We start from the raw sequence: 20,290 nt of genomic DNA, 5'->3' as shown, positions 1-20,290 counted from the left end.
GCTTGAAGGACTGGAGCCTTAAATACTGATATAACATTGCCATAAAGGGGGTTTTTCAATAATAAAATAATAATAATAATACAGGTATTTATATACCACCTTTCTAGGTCCTCAGATTTCTCCTCAGACTTTATTCAAGGCGGTTTACATAGGCAGGCTAATTTAAATCCCCATAGGGATTTTTACAATTGAAAGAAGGCTCTATCTTTCAAGAGCTACAACAATTCAGATGTTTCGTTCTGATGTGGCCTCCATCCTGGCCTCCATCCTCCCATGCTCAGAGCAGATCGAATAACTCGGTTCAGCTTGTCAGCTGCTTCAAGGTTGCACGGTGCAAGCGACCTTCAGATGTTATCTTCAGGCAAATGGAGGCTCAGCCCTCTAGACCAGACCTCCTTTTCAACAGTCCATTCATTTGCACATTTATATGCCATTCTCCCAAATAAAAAAGGCTTATGTATTTTCAACTTGCCACTTCCTCTAAATTTTACACTGCAAGTGGCTAACTGAAAATATAAAATCCTCATGTACAAATGAAGTTTTGACCTACGCTAAGGGATATTATCAGCTCAATTATAATCCAAACTTTTAAAAAGTCTTAATTTGTAAATATTGGAAGGCTGATATTCTATCCATGTCTCTACAAAAAGACACACACACACACCCAACCTCCAGATTGGGACTGAATTCTGCTAAAAGCAAAACAATCACTGCCTAATATCCTGGAAATTTACTGAGTAAATGCACACCAATAAGCATAACTCAACCCATTTTTTAGTTACTTCTAAAGCACAGAGTGTTTAATTTTTATCATAGACTTAATCCTTATGCATACTTGTTTTCCACTTTTTCCTTCTTACTTTGTATTTTAACATGTAACTTTGTTCACCAACATAACAAATGACCAAGATTGAAGTACACTTTGGATAAAAGATTCACCTCAAAATAAAAACCACCACAATAAGCAAGTGAAAGAACTAATCATATTTTTGTTCATGCTAAAGATAAACGGCTCGACAATAGCTTAGCAGAGAAAACAAATATATGGCAAGATAGTGGGGTATTTTGAAATTTGGGAGAAGAGTCAAAATCAAAATGACATCTCCATAAATCAGGGATAATGGCTACATGTCAAGAAAAAATAAAATATACCTAAATAAGTCATTTTACGCCATCAGCCTAAATGTGCTTTTTGTTCATCAATATGAATTCCTTCTACAAGAACTATTGCTATTTTCATGCTTTGAATATTAATCTGCCAAGCTACTTGCCTTATGAAGTAGACATTTGGAGCTTGTATGCAATCAGAAACTGTTGATCCTTCAGTTGTTAGGCACTGTGCATACAGAACACAGATAATCTAAAACATTGTTTTAATATTTTTCAGCATCCAAAGCAAAGGTTGTTCCCCCCCCCCCCACCAATCACAAGACATCCAGCTGTCAGATATTTAATGAATGTGATTTCAATTGGTGATCCATTGGGGTCCGATTTGTTTTATGGTTCCAATTGTTTAACATTGTTTTAATCTTTTACTTGTGTGTTCTTTTATGTTGTAAGCTGCCTGGGGTACCCCACTGGGTGGTAGAAAGGCAGAGTAAAAATTCATTTAAGAGGAAGTAGATTCTAGCTTTAAAACTGCCATGTTTCACAAACCTTTTTAAGCTTGACACCAACAGATCTTGGCGGGCCCTCTCCAAGAAAAATTATCCAAAAACCTGCATCACACTTACCTGTTTTATGAGTACCCCTAAGGTCTTTTAAGTGTGCACTCGAATACAAAGTGTGAGTGGACAAAGATGTGTTTACCAACATATTTACCATACAAACACACACTTTAGGGAGCTGTAATTGCAACTGACTGCAATTCTGTTGCGAGCACCCTCGATCCAAAGCAGCCGCTACTCAAACCCAAGTTCAAACTCTGCCTCCACTCTTTGCAGTGTGCAAGCCCCCACAATCTTCAAGATGACACTCCATTCCTTTCTTCTCTGCTTGTGGCCCCCTTGCCCCTTGGGGAAGAAGGAAAAACTGGCAAAGAGGGCCAGGGACTGGAACAGGCAGTGGGAAATTAGGCTATTCAAGTTTTCATTCAGCTGGAACACGAGTAAAATTGATTCACGTTTCCTGAATACTTGACTTTAATACTGGAAAGACCCAACTGATCTTTAGGCCCAATGAGTGTTTCACTAGCTTACAGCAGTCATAAAAAGCACTCCAACAGCACCAGCCTCTGCCAAAGGATCACTGGCCACCCACTGAGGCAGGTAGGACATGGGGAGGTGGTACAGGGTGAGAGAAGACAGAACACGGTGGAGACAGGGAGGGTGGATGGAACAGAAATTGCTAACGCAGGACTGAGCAGACCCCAAGTTCGAGGCATCTGTGTAACTTTAAATAAGGGCATTGGTGCAACTGATTTTTCAAAAATCAAGTTGGGAGTTCTAACCACAGAGCTCCAATCTAACATGTAGTTTGGCCCCCAGAGGAAGGGTAGCATTCAAATGAACTCAACGGCGATATAACAAATGAAATGCACGCTTGTTCAGTCTATATAAACCATGTGCACACTGGCATAACCCAGGCTTTGCTTTTCTCGCCAGCCTGTATACCAGGGGTGCTCACACTTTTTTGGCTCGAGAGCTACTTTGAAACCCAGCAAGACCCAGAGATCTACCAGAGTTTTTTTTACAATGTTCGCACCATCATAACATATAACATTTATGTGTACAATGTATGTTGGTGTACCTTGAGCCCCACTGAGTATAACAGGACTTACTCCTGAGTAGACATGCCTAGGATTAGGCTGTGAGGCTGCAATCCTAGCCACACTTACCTGGGAGTAAGCCCCATTGAGTACAATGGGCCTTACTCCCGGTGTTTCCTCCCAGAGGCACCTGAAGGGGGGGTCGGCACTCCGTGATCTACTCATTTTGCCTCGCGATCTACCAGTAGATCGCGATCCACCTATTGAGCACCCCTGCTGTATACAAACAAGAAGAGTCAGCAGAAACATTGTGAGTTTAACACAACTGCGGGAATCCCAGCCTTTCAAGGACACATCGCAAGTGCTCCACAAAGGAAACCCAATTTGAAGATTCATGAGAAGCCTCCCCCACCCCATTTCTGAATGCAGCCAGCAAACCATTGTGGAACTTCTAGTCTATTTCACACCAGTCGATTCCTGAGAAGTAACTGGGAAAATTAATGAAGTTATTGTAATAAACACAGATTAGACAACCTTCCTGAAGGTACTTGTAGCACAAACAATGAGGCATTTAAATGCCTTACCAGTTGTAAGCACTAGATTGCTTCTCTGATGCAATTTAATTTTTTTTTATATGCAATTGCTTTTCATCAAAGCTTTTTCCCCCCTGAAGACCATTTTGCCTGCTTCCTCTGTTGAAGCAATTGTGTCATTAAATACATGGAAACATGTCTGTAAACCCATTGCAAAGTTGCTGATGGCCTTTTTGTAAGATGAGTTACTTGAGCAGTGTCACAATGATGCAATAAATATCAGAAGTACAGCTATAGTTAAATCCAAGTGTTTAGAACTGGTTCCTTCCAACTGCATTAATAAGATTGATGTCCGTCCGTCCACCCCGCCCCTCCTAGAGAGGAAATTCAGGTTTGACAGTATTACTTTAAGCTTCCATTTCCACAAAGAGACCCATCGCTGGTGCTCACAGTTATTCACTCATTTCTCCTTTTGTTTTAAAGAAAACCCAGGGTCTTGAGGGAGCAAAAGACAAACAGTGGAGGGTAAAGGAGCCAGCTTAAAAAAAAAAGACAGAGGATCAGGTGCTTCCGAGAACAAGAAAAGTGCCTGTTATGTCTGAGAATTCACTTAAACAGCAGAACCAGTTAAGAAACAAAGAATTTCCTAAATATAGCTCTGAGAGGTCCAGTGACCAACATCACCAGCCTTACGTCTATTTTATCTCAGTGTTCTGAATTGAAGACATGAAGCATCTTTTTTTTTTAAAAAAAATAGTGTGTGCCCCCTTATCAGTGCAGGGTTCCGGAAGGAGCCTCTTGCAGATAGCCAAAACTATAGCTATGGATGAACACCCATCCCCCAGGTCTGGACCCTCCAGAGGGGTTTCTGAGTTCAGCAGGGGCCACATCCATCCATCCACTGCTCTGCCAGGCTCAAACCAAGCTCAGTACCCTGCACATGCCCGATCTTTTCTGATCTTGGAAGCCAAGCAGGGTCAGGCCTGGTTAGTACTTGGATGGGAGACCGCCTCGGAATACCGGGTGCTGTAGGCTTACGCCATAGTCTTTCGAGACTGAAGGTTGCCAACCAACCAGCTCAAAACACATGACTTCTTTTTTCACAGAGAAACCAGAAGTGATGTTTTTAATGCCTTATAACCATGATTTATATAGTGTTCCCTCATATTCAAACACCCCCCCCACCCAGAAATGAACCCCAACTGTTATGGGGACCCATCTGTACATATCTGTACAGCCCATCACGTTAAGAGACAACATGTGTAGAATTTGGAACTATCCCTTTAAAATGCTCACAAGCTACAAATGAGAAAGGTTCCTCCCCATTTCAAACTATATTTTACAAGCTCCACTCACTTCACATTTTAATTAATTTCAAACCAGTGGACTGACTGTACACTAACTAAAGTCCTCCACGCAACTCACAGGCTTTATTCTTTCAAAAAAGAAACCATAAAATCTAACTGAAATACACGTACAATTCAATCTAGGAGCTGGATGTGGACAAACAAGCTGAAGTTAAATTCTGATTAAGACAGGGGTTCTCCTGGTCTGAAAGTCAATGACTCGGGTATTGAACTATCACCTTGCTGAGAAGGGGGTTGCATCCCCTCTGCAAGGAGCAGGTCTACAGCTTGAGGGTACTCCTGGATCTGCAACTGTTTCTGGATTCCCAGGTGGCAGCTGTGGGTAGGGCAGCCTTTGCTCAGCTGATTCGCCAGCTGCGTTGCTCAGACCTGGCCACTGTGACCCATGCCTTAGTGTCATCTAGATTAGATTACTGCAATGTGCTCTGTGTGGGGCTGCCTTTGAAGATGGTCCGGAAACTGCAAGTAGTGCAGAACGTGGCCTCCTGTGTGGTTGCTGGGGCTCAGCAGTTGAACCCAAGCCATTGCTTCAGCAACTACACTGGCTGCTGGTTCATTTCCAGGCTCAATTCAAAGAGTTAGCTTTGATTTTTAAAGCCCTTTATGGCTTGGGTCCAGGGTATCTGAAGGATCACCTCCTTCCATCTAATCCTACCTGTCCTCTCACATCATCAGAGGGGGCCCTTATAACATCAGCAGAGGCAAGTGGGTTGGTGCAAGAAATAGGGCCTTTTCAGTGGTGGCTCCCCGCTTGTGAATATTCTCTCCACTGAATTAAGACCAGCTCCTTCTCTGGAGTCCTTTCAGCAGGTTCTTAAGACCCTTTTATTTAAGGAAGCTTTTGAATGCTGACATCAGGGGGCTGACTTTTTTAATGAAATGTAATCCATTGGTGTCCACTGTATTAGTGTTTTAACTGTTTTTAATGTTTTTGTTTATAGCTGTATTGATGTTCTATTGTAAGCTACCTTGAATGTGGGAGAAAGACGGGGTAGAATTTCTTTAACTAATCTAAAACACAAAACCACAAAGCAATAGAGGAGGCTATTTGGAATCTAAAGGGCTATTTTCTATCTAGAAGCTTATTTATCAGTCTTAAGGCCTAGTCCTCACAGACTGGATAAGGTTCCACTGCTTCCTTGAGCCTAGGGGATCTCTAGTGTGGGTCTTTTCAGTGCACTATCCCATCTTCAGAACACTGTCCTCAGAGACATCTGCCAGTCACCATACTTGATGCCTTTTTGGCAAAAGGAGAAGACTATTTTATTTGTCCAGATATTGCAGCATGTTTTAAAATCAATTTTGAAAACAGTTTTTATGGCACCACTGAATTTTTGCCTGTAAGCTTGAGGGAAAAGTGTTGTGATTGTTAATGCCACATTCGTACAGCGCCTTGGTTTTATATGCTTAAGAAATATTACCTTGGTTCTGTGCCTCCTCCTATCACTGTGTTAACTAGCCTTGAATTACAACATTGTTTTTATTGTTAGTTATTCCCATATTCTCATCCAGGGAGTTATGAGTTATTCACATTCAGGGAGATTTTAGAAAGACAGGCTTATCAACTTATCAAATAGATACTAAATCCAATTCCCTTACAAAGGAGCTCCACCAAAGGGGTGCCACCATCCAAAATTGCACACGCTTGATGGGCGCCACACAGTGGCAGTCCTGGGGGGGGGCAGGGGGCAAAATCCCCAGCCACCATACCCGCCATAGCCACACCACCTCTGCCTGCCCTTTGGAGCCATTCCGTGGACAGGCCAAGCCCCACATGGCGCTCTGAATCACTCTAAGAGCCTTCTGAGGTCTCCATAACATCCTTAGAGTACTTTAAGGAAACTCTGGAGGCCTCAAAAGGCTCTTGGAGCAGTTCAGAGCGTCAAACCACTCTGGTTTTTGTCAGAAAACAGATACTGTTTAAGATTGTGCCAGAAGCCTCAGAAGGTTCTTGGAGCTGTTCAAAGTGTCACACGAGGCTCTGTGTGCTTAGGTAAGTATCCCTGGAGGGTGCAGTGTGATGCGGGGGGGGGGGCATGATCAGGGCCTGTCCCCGGGAGCAGCATAGGGGCCAGGTCTGTAACTGGCAGCATGTATATTTCAGATGCACATGTCTCTAACCAAGCACAGGGCAAACTTGATATCACTGAAGCAGTACATCCATCCACCCTACATTTCCTGACATGATCCGGCACATTCATACAAACACTGATTGATGCCACCAAGCCTGAGATTGCTGCTGTCCTCTAGCTCATAAAACCATTACCAAGGTGGCCCTTACAGGCAGAAAACCATTGCCACCCATTCTCCAAATCATCCCCCATGCTCACATCAAACATGTCTGACACTGTAATTCAGGCAAACTGAAAGCAAGATGAGAAACTGCTACCAGAAGCCGACGATTACGCACAATACATAAAAGGTAACACGGAGCTTTCCAAACGGGGATGCTAATGTAAAGAGCTAATCGCTGTAGATTTTAAAAAAACACACACCAAAAATGAGTCACTAGGGAGGCAAGCTGCCTTGAAATTTACTGATGTTACTTGCAGCATTAGAATCCTACACCACAGCAAGCTGAAGAGTTTCTGGAACCTTTGGAGGCCTTTGAAGTGACAGCTGTACACAGAGATTCGGAGCTACTGTTTATTTCCTATAAAATACTTTGAACAAGAGAAGCTAATGAAATACCTGAAACCAGGTCCCTGTGTTGCCTTTTTGCAGATCTACTGCCTGCGCCAGAAAGCAAGATCTCCGAATGATGGAAGTTATCAGTTCCCCTCCCTGCAGAGGTCAGATTTCAAACTATCTTCCTCATATGGCTTACCTCTGCCACTGATAAGTTGAGAAGGGGAAAAATTCATCTATTTTCTCGCCAAGCACAGATCTTCAGCTAGGTCCAGAAATGCAGTATTAGTCATCATGGCTAAATGCAACTTCTGGGTACAGAGGTTTCATGCCTCTGAATATCAGTTGCTGGGCAGCAATGAATGGCTATTGCCTTTAGGCACTGATGATTGGCTTTCTGGAGGTGTCTGATGGGCCACTGTGGGAAGCAAGTTATTGGACTCAATGGGCCTTTGCTGGAAAAAGAAAATAAAAACAACTCAGTCCTAACTGTGCTTGCAATACTGTCTCTAGAGTTCTGCCCAAGCTGGACATAGATCTGAAGACTCAGGTCCTAAACTGCTCCTCCTTCCCTAGCAGCAGCAACTACTGCCCAGTGTGACTGATGGTTCTGCAATGTGGGCTGAGCTGGGAGCAGAGCTCAGTTCTGAGTGTGATGGCGTCTCCGAGGTTCTGCCCAGGAAGGAGGCAGATGTTTTCATGTCGTGAAGAGCATTGTTATGTTGAAAGAGAGCTAGACATGCACTCTGCAATCTCTTGCCAACAACATGCGCTGCGCATAACCTGATAAAACTTCAGAAGAGAAGATCAAGGCAAGGGAAACTATGATCATATTTTATCATATTATCATATGATATTTATATTAACATTATCATATTATATATATAAAGAACACTCAAAAGCAAAACAATTCAACCCTATCTATTGTGGATAGGATGAGAAACTTGAATCCACATCTAGCTCTAGTTATAGACAATCACACATATGTAACAACTAGTGGGGAGTGCAACCCTATCCACATCAAATCAATGACGCTTGGATAAGTGTTGCAATGCAGATGTGAATCCAGATGCACAAAAATGCCCTAATAAATGAATATAAAATTATATAATGGAATATACAGTGAATCCTATATCTGCGGAATAACTTATCCGCAGATCGGGTCCACTGGCCCCCCCTGCAAGCACCCCCTCCCTGCCGGAGGGTCCTCTGAGCCCAGCAGAGGCAAGTCCATGGCCTCTGCCAAGCTCAGACTGAGCTCTAGAGGTGAAGAAATGTCACTTCCAGATGTTAAAAAAGTGAGGTTTTTCACCTCTACAGATATCATAGAAGAATCTCTGCACCTTCTGCTGGGCTCAGAGGACCCTCCAGAGGTAACTGGAGCTCCCTTCACCTCTGGAGGGTGGGGGTAAGTGTCCCCTCATATCCGTGGATTCAGGTATTCACAGGAGGTTCCAGAATGAAACCCCCATGGATACAAGGGCATGCTTATATTACCATCCTGAGACTCTGGTTCCATTTCCTTAAAAACAAAAGGCTTCTAGTCCTTAAATGTGTACTGATTTATGTGTATGGAGACAGTGCCAGGAGAAATTTTAGAACCAGACAATGAGAACAGGTACAGGAACTGAGGCTTTCGTGGTCAGGGTTATCCTGAAGTAAAAAGTTCTTTAGGGATTTTTGACCACATTCAGCAAGTTTAGATTCTCCTAACCTCACCTTTAACCCTACACATGTGAGGGCAAAACATTAGGAGAAACTAAACTTACTGAATGCAATCAGAAATCCTGAAAGTACTTTTTATTTCAGGATGGGAACAAGATTTCTTGACAAGGAGAGAATTCCTTTCTTCTTATTGGCTCCTTCACATGAAGGGCAGAAACAGGATTAATTCATGCAAATTGCAGAATTTCTGGTCATAGTGCTTGTATGCCCTTGGTGCAGAATTTTAATGTTTAACACAGTGTTCATAGTCTGCTTTTCTGAGGAACCCTTCCCACACAATAAAACCCATACAGTCCCCACCTTCCAATACTCTAGGATCCAAGCTAAAGTTTGGTTATTTGATTATATTTTTACAATTACGTTATGTTACTGTTTCAGCCACACTAGACGCTGTTCCAGAACCACCTTTCAGAGCGCGATACCATAGTCTTTCGAGACTGAAGGTTGCCAACTATGTTACTGTAACATGCATATTGAAAACCGATCACAGATTCTGCTGAGGAAGGCAGCATATAAATGTTTTTTTTAAATTAAATTAAATCACCCTGCCTTTAAAAATACCACATATAGCAGAACAATTCTATGCATGTCTAATCAGAAGTCTCATGAAATTCAATGGGACTTACTCCCAGGTAAGCATGTATAGGATTGCCCCCTAGATATCCTCACCAAGGACTGATGCCATTTCAAAAGTCAGGAGATGCCAAATTAATATGAACTATCAGGATGCTATAGAAGGTCAGGCAGAAATCAGATGAGATATGGCCCACCGACCTGATAATGTGTGCTAGACGGTTATCAAATCTTCAACACATATGTAGACATTTCACTTCTTCGGCTTAGCTGCTCTATACTAGCTAACACAGAAGACAAAAAAGTCTGTTCAGTTCGCTATCCCAGTGATGAATTTGGCCTTACCATTTCCATTCTCTTGTTCCCTTCCTTTAGTCATTTCCTTAACATTGTTTGATGTCATTTTCTGTAACTAATTATATAGGGGGAAAAAACATTAAAAGGACCCAAAGCATTAATGAGCTACATCACAGACATTTTCTTTCTTCTCCTAAAAGTACAGTATGTCAACTTCTAAAAGCAACTTGTCGACAAAAAGGCATCAGATCACATCATCTGCTAATTTTTTTAATCGTTTTTTCCCCCTACATTTTTTTTCCTTGAGATCTGCTAGTTTGCCTCTGGCTTGGACATCATAATAATGCAATTACTTTTTCAATGGAAAATGTAATTCTAGCTCTAATGGTCAACATGAAAGGAGGCCAATTATTCCAAAGTTCACCCTACAATGAGGATAAAATTATCTTGGGGACTAAACTCAGCATCTGAATCAAATTTTCCAACTCCAAAGCAGAGAAGAGTCGGAAGAGTCGGAGTTCACCCTACAATGAGGATAAAATTATCTTGGGGACTAAGCATCTGAATCAAATTCTCCAACTCCAAAGCAGAGAAGAGTCGGAAGAGGGGAAGAAGAGCCATGAACAGGGTAGGAAGAATGATGGACAAGCAAACCGGGTAAGAGGCAGTTGGAAGCTACTTATGGTGTGCTCGTGGAACCCCTGAAGGGGTCTCTGGATACCCCAGGGCTTCCAGGAACACACTTTTGAAAAACACTGCTTTAAAACTTCACCTCTGCATGGCCTTAATCCAGATCCAATCTGTATGTGCTATTTGCACATGAAAAAAAGTATTCATTGGAGCCCTCTTGTGCAAGTGGTGGGGTAGAGTCAAAGCTCCCCATCTCCTTAGGGCAGTTCCCTAATTAGGAACCCCTGCACGTTCTATTTGTACAAGGAAAGGCAAACATGTCAAAGCTAATAACGTGAAGAACATCACAACTCATTTGACCTAAATAAGTGACGTCAGCATAAGATCTCTTGCACTGCTTTGTACATTCTTTTGACACAGAATTTTCTCAAACTTCTGTAGTACAAAAGGCACCAAAGCAGGAGGGCAGGAGCTGGCTGAAGAGGCACACAATGGATTTCACAAAGGAAAGGGAGGGTTCAGCAATAAAACCATTAATTGCATATTCTTCCCCCATTTACTTGGGCACCACTCCCTTCCTCTTTAGGAGGTCTCTCTATTTTAGACTGTAATCCCTTGGGGCAGAGATCCCCTTCTTTTCTACTATAAAGTGCTATATAAATGGATGGCACTGTATACAAAGAACCATTAAATAAATAACCCTTTCAGTCCAAGGAGAAGGTGGAGGAGAATAAAACCAATCAAATCAGTACTCAATGAAAAGCATTTGCTAATTTAGTTGACTTTGAAAATCAAACAGAAGCCTCAACTGGCAGCCCAATCCTACCCACACTTTCCTGGGAGTAAGCCCCATTGACACTAATAAGTAGACATGCATAGGATTGGGCTGTGAGTTGTCATTATGACAACTTGGAGAGCTGGTTCGCTTGTGAGCCTTAACTAAAAATGAGTCTACCCTCAAATTCACGCCAATTACAGGAGGAAGAAAAGCCTGGCAGAGGAATATACCGCAGATACTTGCCTATAGGGCGATAAATTTATCCGAACAGATAGCTCCTGAATCTACCCTTTGCCTTATCTGCGGGGCCACTAGGGGTCAGGGCTATTTCAGGGCTATAAATAAATATTTATTATTTTACGGAACATACCAAGATCCAGGTCTACAGAGCTTGCGTCCTGAGTACACTTCTGTACTGCAGCGAGTCATGGACTCTTCGTTCACAACAGGAGAGGAAACTGAACACATTCCACATGCACTGCCTCCGACGCATCATCGGCATCACCTGGCAGGACAAAGTTCCAAACTACACAGTCCTGGAACGAGCTAGAATCCCTAGCATGTATGCACTGCTGAAACAGAGACGCCTGCGTTGGCTCGGTCATGTCGTGAGTATGGATGATGGCCGGATCCCAAAGGATCTCCTCTATGGAAAACTCGTGCAAGGAAAGTGCCCTACAGGTAGACCACAGCTGCGATACAAGGACATCTGCAAGAGGGATCTGAAGGCCTTAGGAGTGGACCTCAACAGGTGGGAAACCCTGGCCTCTGAGCAGCCCGCTTGGAGGCAGGCTGTGCAGTATGGCCTTTCCCAGTTTGAAGAGACACTTGGCCAACAGTCTGAGGCAAAGAGGCAAAGAAGGAAGGCCCATAGCCAGGGAGACAGACCAGGGACAGGCTGCACTTGCTCCCGGTGTGGAAGGGATTGTCACTCCCGAATCGGCCTTTTCAGCCACACTAGATGCTGTGCCAGAACCACCATCCAGAGCGTGATCCCATAGTCTTCCGAGAATGAAGGTTGCCAACAACAGAGACTGACAGTTTTTAGGTAACAATTACTTTTTTATTGTATTGTATTGGCAACCTTCAGTCTCGAAAGACTATGGTATCGCACTCTGAAAGGTGGTTCTGGCACAGCGTCTAATGTGGCTGAAAAGGCCAATCCGGGAGTGACAATCCCTTCCACACCGGGAGCAAGTGCAGCCTGTCCCTGGTCTGTCTCCCTGGCTATGGGTCTTCCTTCTTTGCCTCTTTTCCTCAGACTGTTGGCAAAGTGTCTCTTCAAACTGGAAAAGGCCATGCTGCACAGCCTGCCTCCAAGCAGGCCGCTCAGAGGCCAGGGTTTCCCACTTGTTGAGGTCAATTACTGGTAGGTTATTTTTCAGGATCTGGCCTAGGGTAAAATCAGACACCCCCCCCAAGTTTATGGCCCCGACTTATCCGAGGGTCATAGAAAATTCTATGATTCTTGCCTCAAAACCTGCCTTTGACTTATCTGTGAGATCGGTTTATAGGCGAGTATCTATGGTATTTTGTCTTTCCTCCCAAATGACATTTCAATGTTGTCCAGGTGTAATGAATGGCAGTATTAGTTCTAGAAGGAATTTAATGAGTAGACAGAGGGGCAATAATGCATCATAAGAGTGCATTCATTGTAGTGCACTGCATCTTGTCATAAGATTTTTAAATAAACACAAAATTTCTGGCATTTGAAGAAAGAACTTATAAGATAAGATATCTGAGGCAAAAGAGCACAGTATAATCAGTTTTCTGTAGCAGATCATGTGAAGAACTGCCAGACTGGAGACACACTAATTGTGAAAAACACATTTGAATTAGCCTACTGATTGCTCATTTGTCAGCTGGCCAATATCAAATATGTTTTGTGGTTGGCTGTGTCCCAGTAGGCCTGGCATCACCCTGAATTAAGGCCTGTCATTCCTTTAAATAGGAAAGAAAGAGTTCCATGGTGAATGTTCTGTTTTCCATAGACTGAAACTCCCTGCATGTCCAAGACTGATTTTCAGCTAGTTGAGAATAAATGTTGTTTTCAGATGTTTCAACTCATTCTGTCAAGGATCTCTCTGCAACTCCACACACCTTGCCCTATATAGCTTTCAACTGAACACACATAAATTATCCCTCTAAGCCACTGTTTCTCAAACTGTGGGTCGGGACCCACTAGGTGGGTCGCGAGCCAATTTCAGTTGAGTCGCCATTCATTTCAATATTTTATTTTGACTATATTAGACTTAAAGCTACCAATGTAAGTGACTGCATATTATTATTATTTATTATTAACAGTATTTATATACCGCTTTTCAACTAAAAGTTCACAAAGCAGTTTACAGAGAAAAATCAAATAACTAAATGGCATATGGGGAAATGTGACAAATCTGTACTTTTAACAGGCTACTATGAAGATGCTTTTAACAATGATAGTAAATGAGACTTACTCCTGGGTAAGTGTGGATAGAATTGCAGCCCAGGATTGTTAGAAATTTTCCAGCTTGATGATGTCACTTCCAGTCATGACATCACTTCCGGTGGGTCCTGTTCAGATTCTCATTCTAAAAAGTGGGCCCCAGTGCTAAAGTAGAGAGAACCACTGCGCTAAGCACATGTGATCAACATGGGTTCATCATGAGAACAGGGCTAACATGTTTACTGTGCTGTAGAGGCTGTTCCCTGAACTCATTCATTCCTCACACTTATATCCCACACTTCCCCCACAGCATACAGAGATGGGACTCAGCACAGAGCTCAGTACAGCATACAGGGATGGGACTATTTCCACTTTTATCATTACAACAACCCTGACAAGTAGTTAGGCTGAGGGCGTGCAGCTGGCCCATGATCACCTAGTAAGCTTCTTGGTCTAGTGAGGACTTGAACCCAAGGTTCCACAGTCCTAGATCATCACTTTCACCACTGCACCCCATCAGTTGCCTGGATGTCCAGTACACTCCTGTCAGGCCTACCTTAGATGCTTCTGGTTCCACTTGCTGCCTCTTGGGTGTTCCTTTTGACTCAGGCAACTTTGAGGAGTTTTCCTTCTTAAGCGAGGATGATTCCAGCCTCTCACCTTCCAGCTGCAGGTTAATGCCTTCTGTGCGGACAGGGAGATCGATACCATTTGGATTTAGACTGCAACGGAGAGCTGTGAGAAGGAAGTGCAAGGAGTTTTAAGCATCAGAAAGGGGGGTGAAGAAACAATCAGGCAGTTTCCAGCATTAAATCATCACATCAGGAAACAGGACCAAGGGCAGAGATAATGCAAGTGAAGTTGTGGAACTCTATAAATAAGGCTTGGCTTCATTTACAGTGGCTTCAGAAGGACAGAATAAAATGACTGCAGTCTGGGGCACATACTAATCTTCATGCTAGATGCTGGAATCACTAAAGGCACAGGACAGGTTTAGTTCCATTTCCCCCCATTTACCTTCTTCCATGAAAACAATGGTGGTTATACCGGGTGCTGCAGGCTTATACCATAGTCTTTTGAGACTGAAGGTTGCCAACCAACCAACGGTGGTTATTCAGTCATATGGAGAAACAGACTAAATATTGATTTAGGGACCGTGAAACTATGGGAACGGAACCCAGAATTCCCCCCAAACTAGGTGACCCCATGGTGGAATGACAGAGATCCATTGCACCGCCATCCAACTTTCACAAATCCTCTTCCAAGGGATCCTTAAACTCTACAGAGCTCCTTCCACAAAGTCGCATCCCGCAACACATTGCAGGCATTCTAGAACCGATATTGTCCACGGTACAGCAGTCCAACTTAATTTATTGCATGTACGTATAAAAGGGCCAACTGTATAATAGAGGGGATGATCATACGGAAATTTTTCTCTGCCTTACACCAATACATCCAATTTGTCCCATACAGAAAATGAAACTCTGTCTTCCTGACCAGGAACCTTTTCACCCTCTCTCTCTATCACACTGGTTCTCAGCCTGTGGTCCGTGGACCACAGGTGGTCCACGAGACCCTAAGAAGTGGTCCACGAGGCCTCAGGGAAAAAAAAAGTCACCATTCATCACTTCCAGTGTCTTGCCATGCAAGCAATCCCCCACAGACTATCAAAGAGGGCGGAGAATGGACTGCCCACAGCCACAACTACTGAAGTATCAGCTAGTGGGGGAGCGCTTGGGAGATGGACCACCAGAAGGAGCGGCACCAGACTCTCCACAGCCATATGTGGTCCATGACAATTCCAATTTTTGCCTCAGTGGTTTGTGGGCTCCCAAAGGTTGGGAACCACTGCTCTATCAGCATTACAAGAGAGACACCCTTTTCACAGAAGGGAAAAAAAGCCCTTTCAGACCATAACAACAAATGCTGTCAGGCTCATAAATCCTAACAGGCAGTGCATAGTGGTGGAAACCTAATTCTCCCATGGCTGCCACAGCTGGCAGGGTACAACCATGGGAGTGGCACCAAAGGGCGTATTTAAGGGGGGTTGTTGCTTTACAAGGGAGGAAGAGTGACAGGGCTCTCCCTTTTCTGACCTCTGGGCAGGAGGTCTGGTCTAGAGGGTTGAGCCTCCATTTGCCTGAAGATAACATCCGAAGGTCGCCAGTTCGAGGCCACCGGCACCGTGTGACCTTGAAGCAGCTGACAAGCTGAGCCGAGCTATTCCATCTGCTCTGAGCGTGGGAGGATGGAGGCCAGAATGTGTGACCAGATCAAGAAAGAAACATCTGAATGTTGTGGTTTCTTGAAAGATATAAACCTTCTTTCAAATTGTAAAAATCCCTACGGGAATTTAAATTGTCTGCCTATGTAAACCGCCTTGAATAAAGTCTAAGGAGAAATCCGATGACCAAGAAAGGCAGTATAGAAATACCTGTATTAATTATTATTATTATTTTCCTTCACTTGTCTTCTTCACCCGAGGAGTAGAAGAGGCTGAACTGAAATACCTCAATTGAGAAATATTTTTTTCAATTTCAGGAGTTTGATGCTAGCATAATCTTATATTTCCTTACACAGATATTGACTCATATCAACTAAATGCATGCAATATGTATACAAAGCTTAACCACTATCCATAGAGATAGACAGCCTTTCAGAGCCTTATTGGCTGCCCAGCATTTTACCCTGGCTTCTTTTCCTTCCCACTGAAGTCTGTACCTTGTTTTTGGCAGCTATCCTTATAAGTAATGAACCACTTTCCCTCCACTTTCTGCAGAGAGATTGATGGCCCAATACAGCTCCATTTTGCTCCCCCTGCCGGGAATGGCTCCGAAGGGAGGGGCCGCTTGCCTGCCTGAGAGCTCCGCCCCCCCTCCAGCTATGCCACCACCCCCCAGAGCAAAGGACAAGCTCCTGGCAACAGGGAAGTATAGTGGGGCAGGAGGAGGTATTCTGGGGTGGGGATAGAGCAGAACAGGACCAGCCAAGCTCTGCCCCATCCGATCCAGAATCCATGTCGGACCTCCCAGCCCAACACGGTGCCTCTCTACGCTGGCTAAATAGGCAGCACAGACTTGAGTAGCCCCATTGCGGAGCCTGCTGCCTTGCCCGGGGGAAGGGGACAAATGTCCCGGGCCCCCAAGGAGCCGCCAGCGGCTGCCTGGCACACTCAGAAGGCAGCAGTTGCCATTTTGGCGCTGCTGCTCCTCTAGGTGCCAGGAAGCTCAGGACCAGACTTGGCTATACTTGTGTTAGCAATTCACTGAAAGGAAATGAAAACTGAAGAGCACTGCTTGACAGAGAATGGCAATACTGTACAAAATGGGGGGGCAGCAGAGGGAGACAACTGCCCATGCGTGACAACTGTCATGCGTGACAAAGTAAAAGCAAACCCCAAATATCCAAAATCCTAGAATCTGAAATACTAAAAAAGTTGATTTTCCCCCACACTTGTGGCTCTTTTGTCTGGAATGTTCATCCTTTTTATGAAGAAGTCAGACAATACTGATGCCAAATCATTGCAGTCAGTGTTTTCCATGCAATATATTTTTCAGAACTAATTTGCAGCAATTTTGTTTGTTGCAATGCAAGTGTGGACTGGGAAAAATGCCATTCAGACTTTGAAAGGCTCCTGTGTCTTTAAACAAGAACTTCCTTCTTGCAAATTTTGCCCCTTTTATTGCTTCCTATTCACCACTGCGCAGGAATTAACAATTAATCATCCTTTACTTAGTCAACTTCTTTTTCCCTGGAGAAGAGAGTGGTGCTTTACTTTATTGGTTTCTTTTTATTTTCTTCTTTTCTATTTTGTACTATTTTGCAAAAATAATAATAATAATAATTTAAAGGGAATAAGAAAAAAATAATGAAAGGAAACCAATCTAGAGACACACAGCCTGCTAGGAACTGAAGCTGACCAATTAAAGGACAGTTCTTCACCAACCCCTGGCCAAACCAAACTGCACCCAATAAAAGAGGGAGACCTGCAAGGGGCAAGTTACTAATTAATGTTGCAGGGAAACATTGCTGAACAAGATTTACTTGAGAGTAAACATTACAGAAGGCACTTCGTGCTATGGAAGACTGAAGGATAATGTAGCCCTAATGTAGCAGGAGGATCAGCTGCCTACACCATGGCTTCCTCATGAGGAAGCTACTTGAATCATTCACTAATGAGGCTATACTATATCTCCAAAACTAGACGTGATAGGGCAAAACAGATGCCATTTTTGGAATCAGCACACCAAATTCATATCAAACCACCATAAAGTTTGGGAAACTTTTCTGACCCTCAGTTTTGTAGACCTGTGTAACCAGCTGAAGCCTTAGTTGAGTCATGGCTAGAGATGAGCTTTCAAGAGAAAAGGAGGGGTATATAAAAGAGGGTCTGGGAGTTGGTGGCTCTACTCTTCCGTTTGCCCTTTGGATTTTACTCTTACTGTCTGAGCTTTTGGAGTAGAAGCTATAAGTAGTTGTGGATAACATTTCAATTTTGATCTGGGGCTCTGCAGTATCCGGGCAAGAGGGAGTTCGTGCTAACAAATTTTTTTTACTGATTCTGTGCCTATTTCAATGTTCTGTTCTTGGAGATCTTTTGGTTTTATCCTATGTAAAATTATTTGGAGAATAAACTTTTTAAAAATTGATTCTGAGTGGAGTATATTGCTGGGTCTCTCACAGATATGCTCAGCTTATATTGGTAGCCCAGAATATACTTGGTCATAAATACATAAAGGCATTGGCTAGCATTACACCAACTCCACAGCCCTGGAAGCAACCATTATCTCTAACGGGATATTCACACTGATAATTTACTGCAATTTCCAGTGTGGACACTTCCTCATATTGCAAAGTGCACAGTGACCTGCCAAAAATCCTTCTCTCCTAGTGGTGGGAGGTTTCCTTAGGTATTTAAGTCAGAGATCAGGGAGAAAGTAGAATGAATAATCACCTGGAACTACTGTACTGGAGATGGTGCTCTTATAGCTTATTTATTTATTTATACAGGTATTTATATACCGCCTTTCTTTGGTCGTCAGATTTCTCCTCAGACTCTAATCCAAGGCGTTTTCCATAGGCAGGCTGTTCTAAACCCCCGTAGGGATTTTTACAATTGAATTGTTCTAGTCTTTCATAGAACTCCTCATTCCAGCTGGATTCCTTCCCGGTCTGGCCTCTCTCTGGCCCTTCGCTCCACTTAACGGCAACTCCTCTCTGCCACCTAGGGTCAGCTCATCAGTATATCAGCATGTTGCCAGTTCTCGGGTACTTCCGGTTGTTTCGAACTGGCAGCCTCAGATCTTCAGGCATACAAGGCAGCAGCTCTACCAACTGAGCCAGACCTCCTGCCCTTCTGACTGCAAGTTAGGTGGCCAGGTGGAAAAGCTGGACAAAATGCGCATCAAGAGCAAAAAGTAAACAACGAAGGGGGAAATGGGAGCAGTTGAATCCAAACTTAAATGGTGTGTAAACACAAGTGTCATTAAACACAGATGTTGCCATAGGAACATAATAGGCAACACATAAAATATCTACCCACATACCCAAGATTACAAGTCTGAGATCTGTATTAATTAGCCGACAACTGAATGAATAATTTTTTATACATTTCAAAATTAAAGGACAGGCTTAAGCTACAAGAGAGCTATACTTCTATTTTTAAACACACACACACACACACACACACACACACACACACAGTTGGTTACTCCATTCTTTAGTCATTTATAGAATTTCTGAGACCACCTAACATAAAGTACCATGTTGGAGAATGGGGATGTACTATAATTCCAATCAATTTTAACTCAGTAAGTGCTTCTGCACTTCTTTTTTGCCACATAATTGTTTAAGCAATCAAAAACTGTCACTGGGAAAAAGGCTTAGCATACTGGATTAACGCAAAAAAAAATATATGAAACTATTGAGGGATATTTGACTAAATAGCATAATCCTATGAAAGGTATTTTATAAAAGTGCAACTTGAAAGTACAGCTCATTCAGCTAAGTAAAAGCATTAAAAAAAAAAACTTTCCTTACTCCGCTAGCAGAATGGATGAAGACTGCCACTATATAAATTGTAGTCGTCGTCCCCCCCACTGCTTTTTTCCCCCTTGTTATTCCATGTTAAGGAGATCTGCATCATAAAACTTCTTAAGACTATGAAAAACAGATTAAACAGATCCACTGCTGGATGTGTCACCTTTTGACACCTGAACTGCTTGGTTGAAGTCCAGAAATATACAGTATATCCATTTGTAACACATGCCACAAATACTATAAGGCTGAAGGAACAGGTTGGATGCATAAGGATACATTTTTTTAAACTTCAGGTTGGGATAGAGCAACAATATCTTCACCCACATGTTGCATGCCCTCCCAACATTTTATAGATGAAAATGGTTGGCAACCTTCAGTCTCGAAAGACTATGGTATAAGCCTACAGCACCCGGTATTCCCAGGCGGTCTCCCATCCAAGTACTAATCAGGCCTGACCCTGCTTAGCTTCCAAGATCAGATGAGATCGGGCATGTGCAGGGTAACAGTTGCTGTAAAGAAGGGCATGCTAAAATTCTGGCAACACCTCATACCTGAGCATCTCCATCGCTCACCATGGTGCCACTGTTC

At 43.2% G+C, this 20,290-nt stretch overlaps 1 protein-coding gene and 1 pseudogene across 1 annotated transcript in view; both read right to left on the bottom strand.

Annotated features, from left to right (window-relative positions):
- Positions 1 to 20,290, bottom strand: part of SAMD12 (sterile alpha motif domain containing 12) — a 94,254-nt gene that overhangs the window by 51,852 nt on the left and 22,112 nt on the right. The window contains exon 2 of the mRNA XM_066623314.1: positions 14,220 to 14,398. Within this exon, the coding sequence (XP_066479411.1) occupies positions 14,220 to 14,398 (179 nt within the window). The remainder of the gene's footprint in view (positions 1 to 14,219; positions 14,399 to 20,290) is intronic.
- On the bottom strand, positions 20,100 to 20,219 carry LOC136650823 (5S ribosomal RNA; annotated as a pseudogene).

The sequence above is a fragment of the Tiliqua scincoides genome, chromosome 4 (genome assembly GCF_035046505.1).
Source record: "Tiliqua scincoides isolate rTilSci1 chromosome 4, rTilSci1.hap2, whole genome shotgun sequence".
Taxonomy (NCBI): Eukaryota; Metazoa; Chordata; class Lepidosauria; order Squamata; family Scincidae; genus Tiliqua; species Tiliqua scincoides.
The sequence above is the reverse complement of the archived record's forward strand: the minus strand, read 5'-3'. Positions and strand labels throughout refer to the sequence as shown.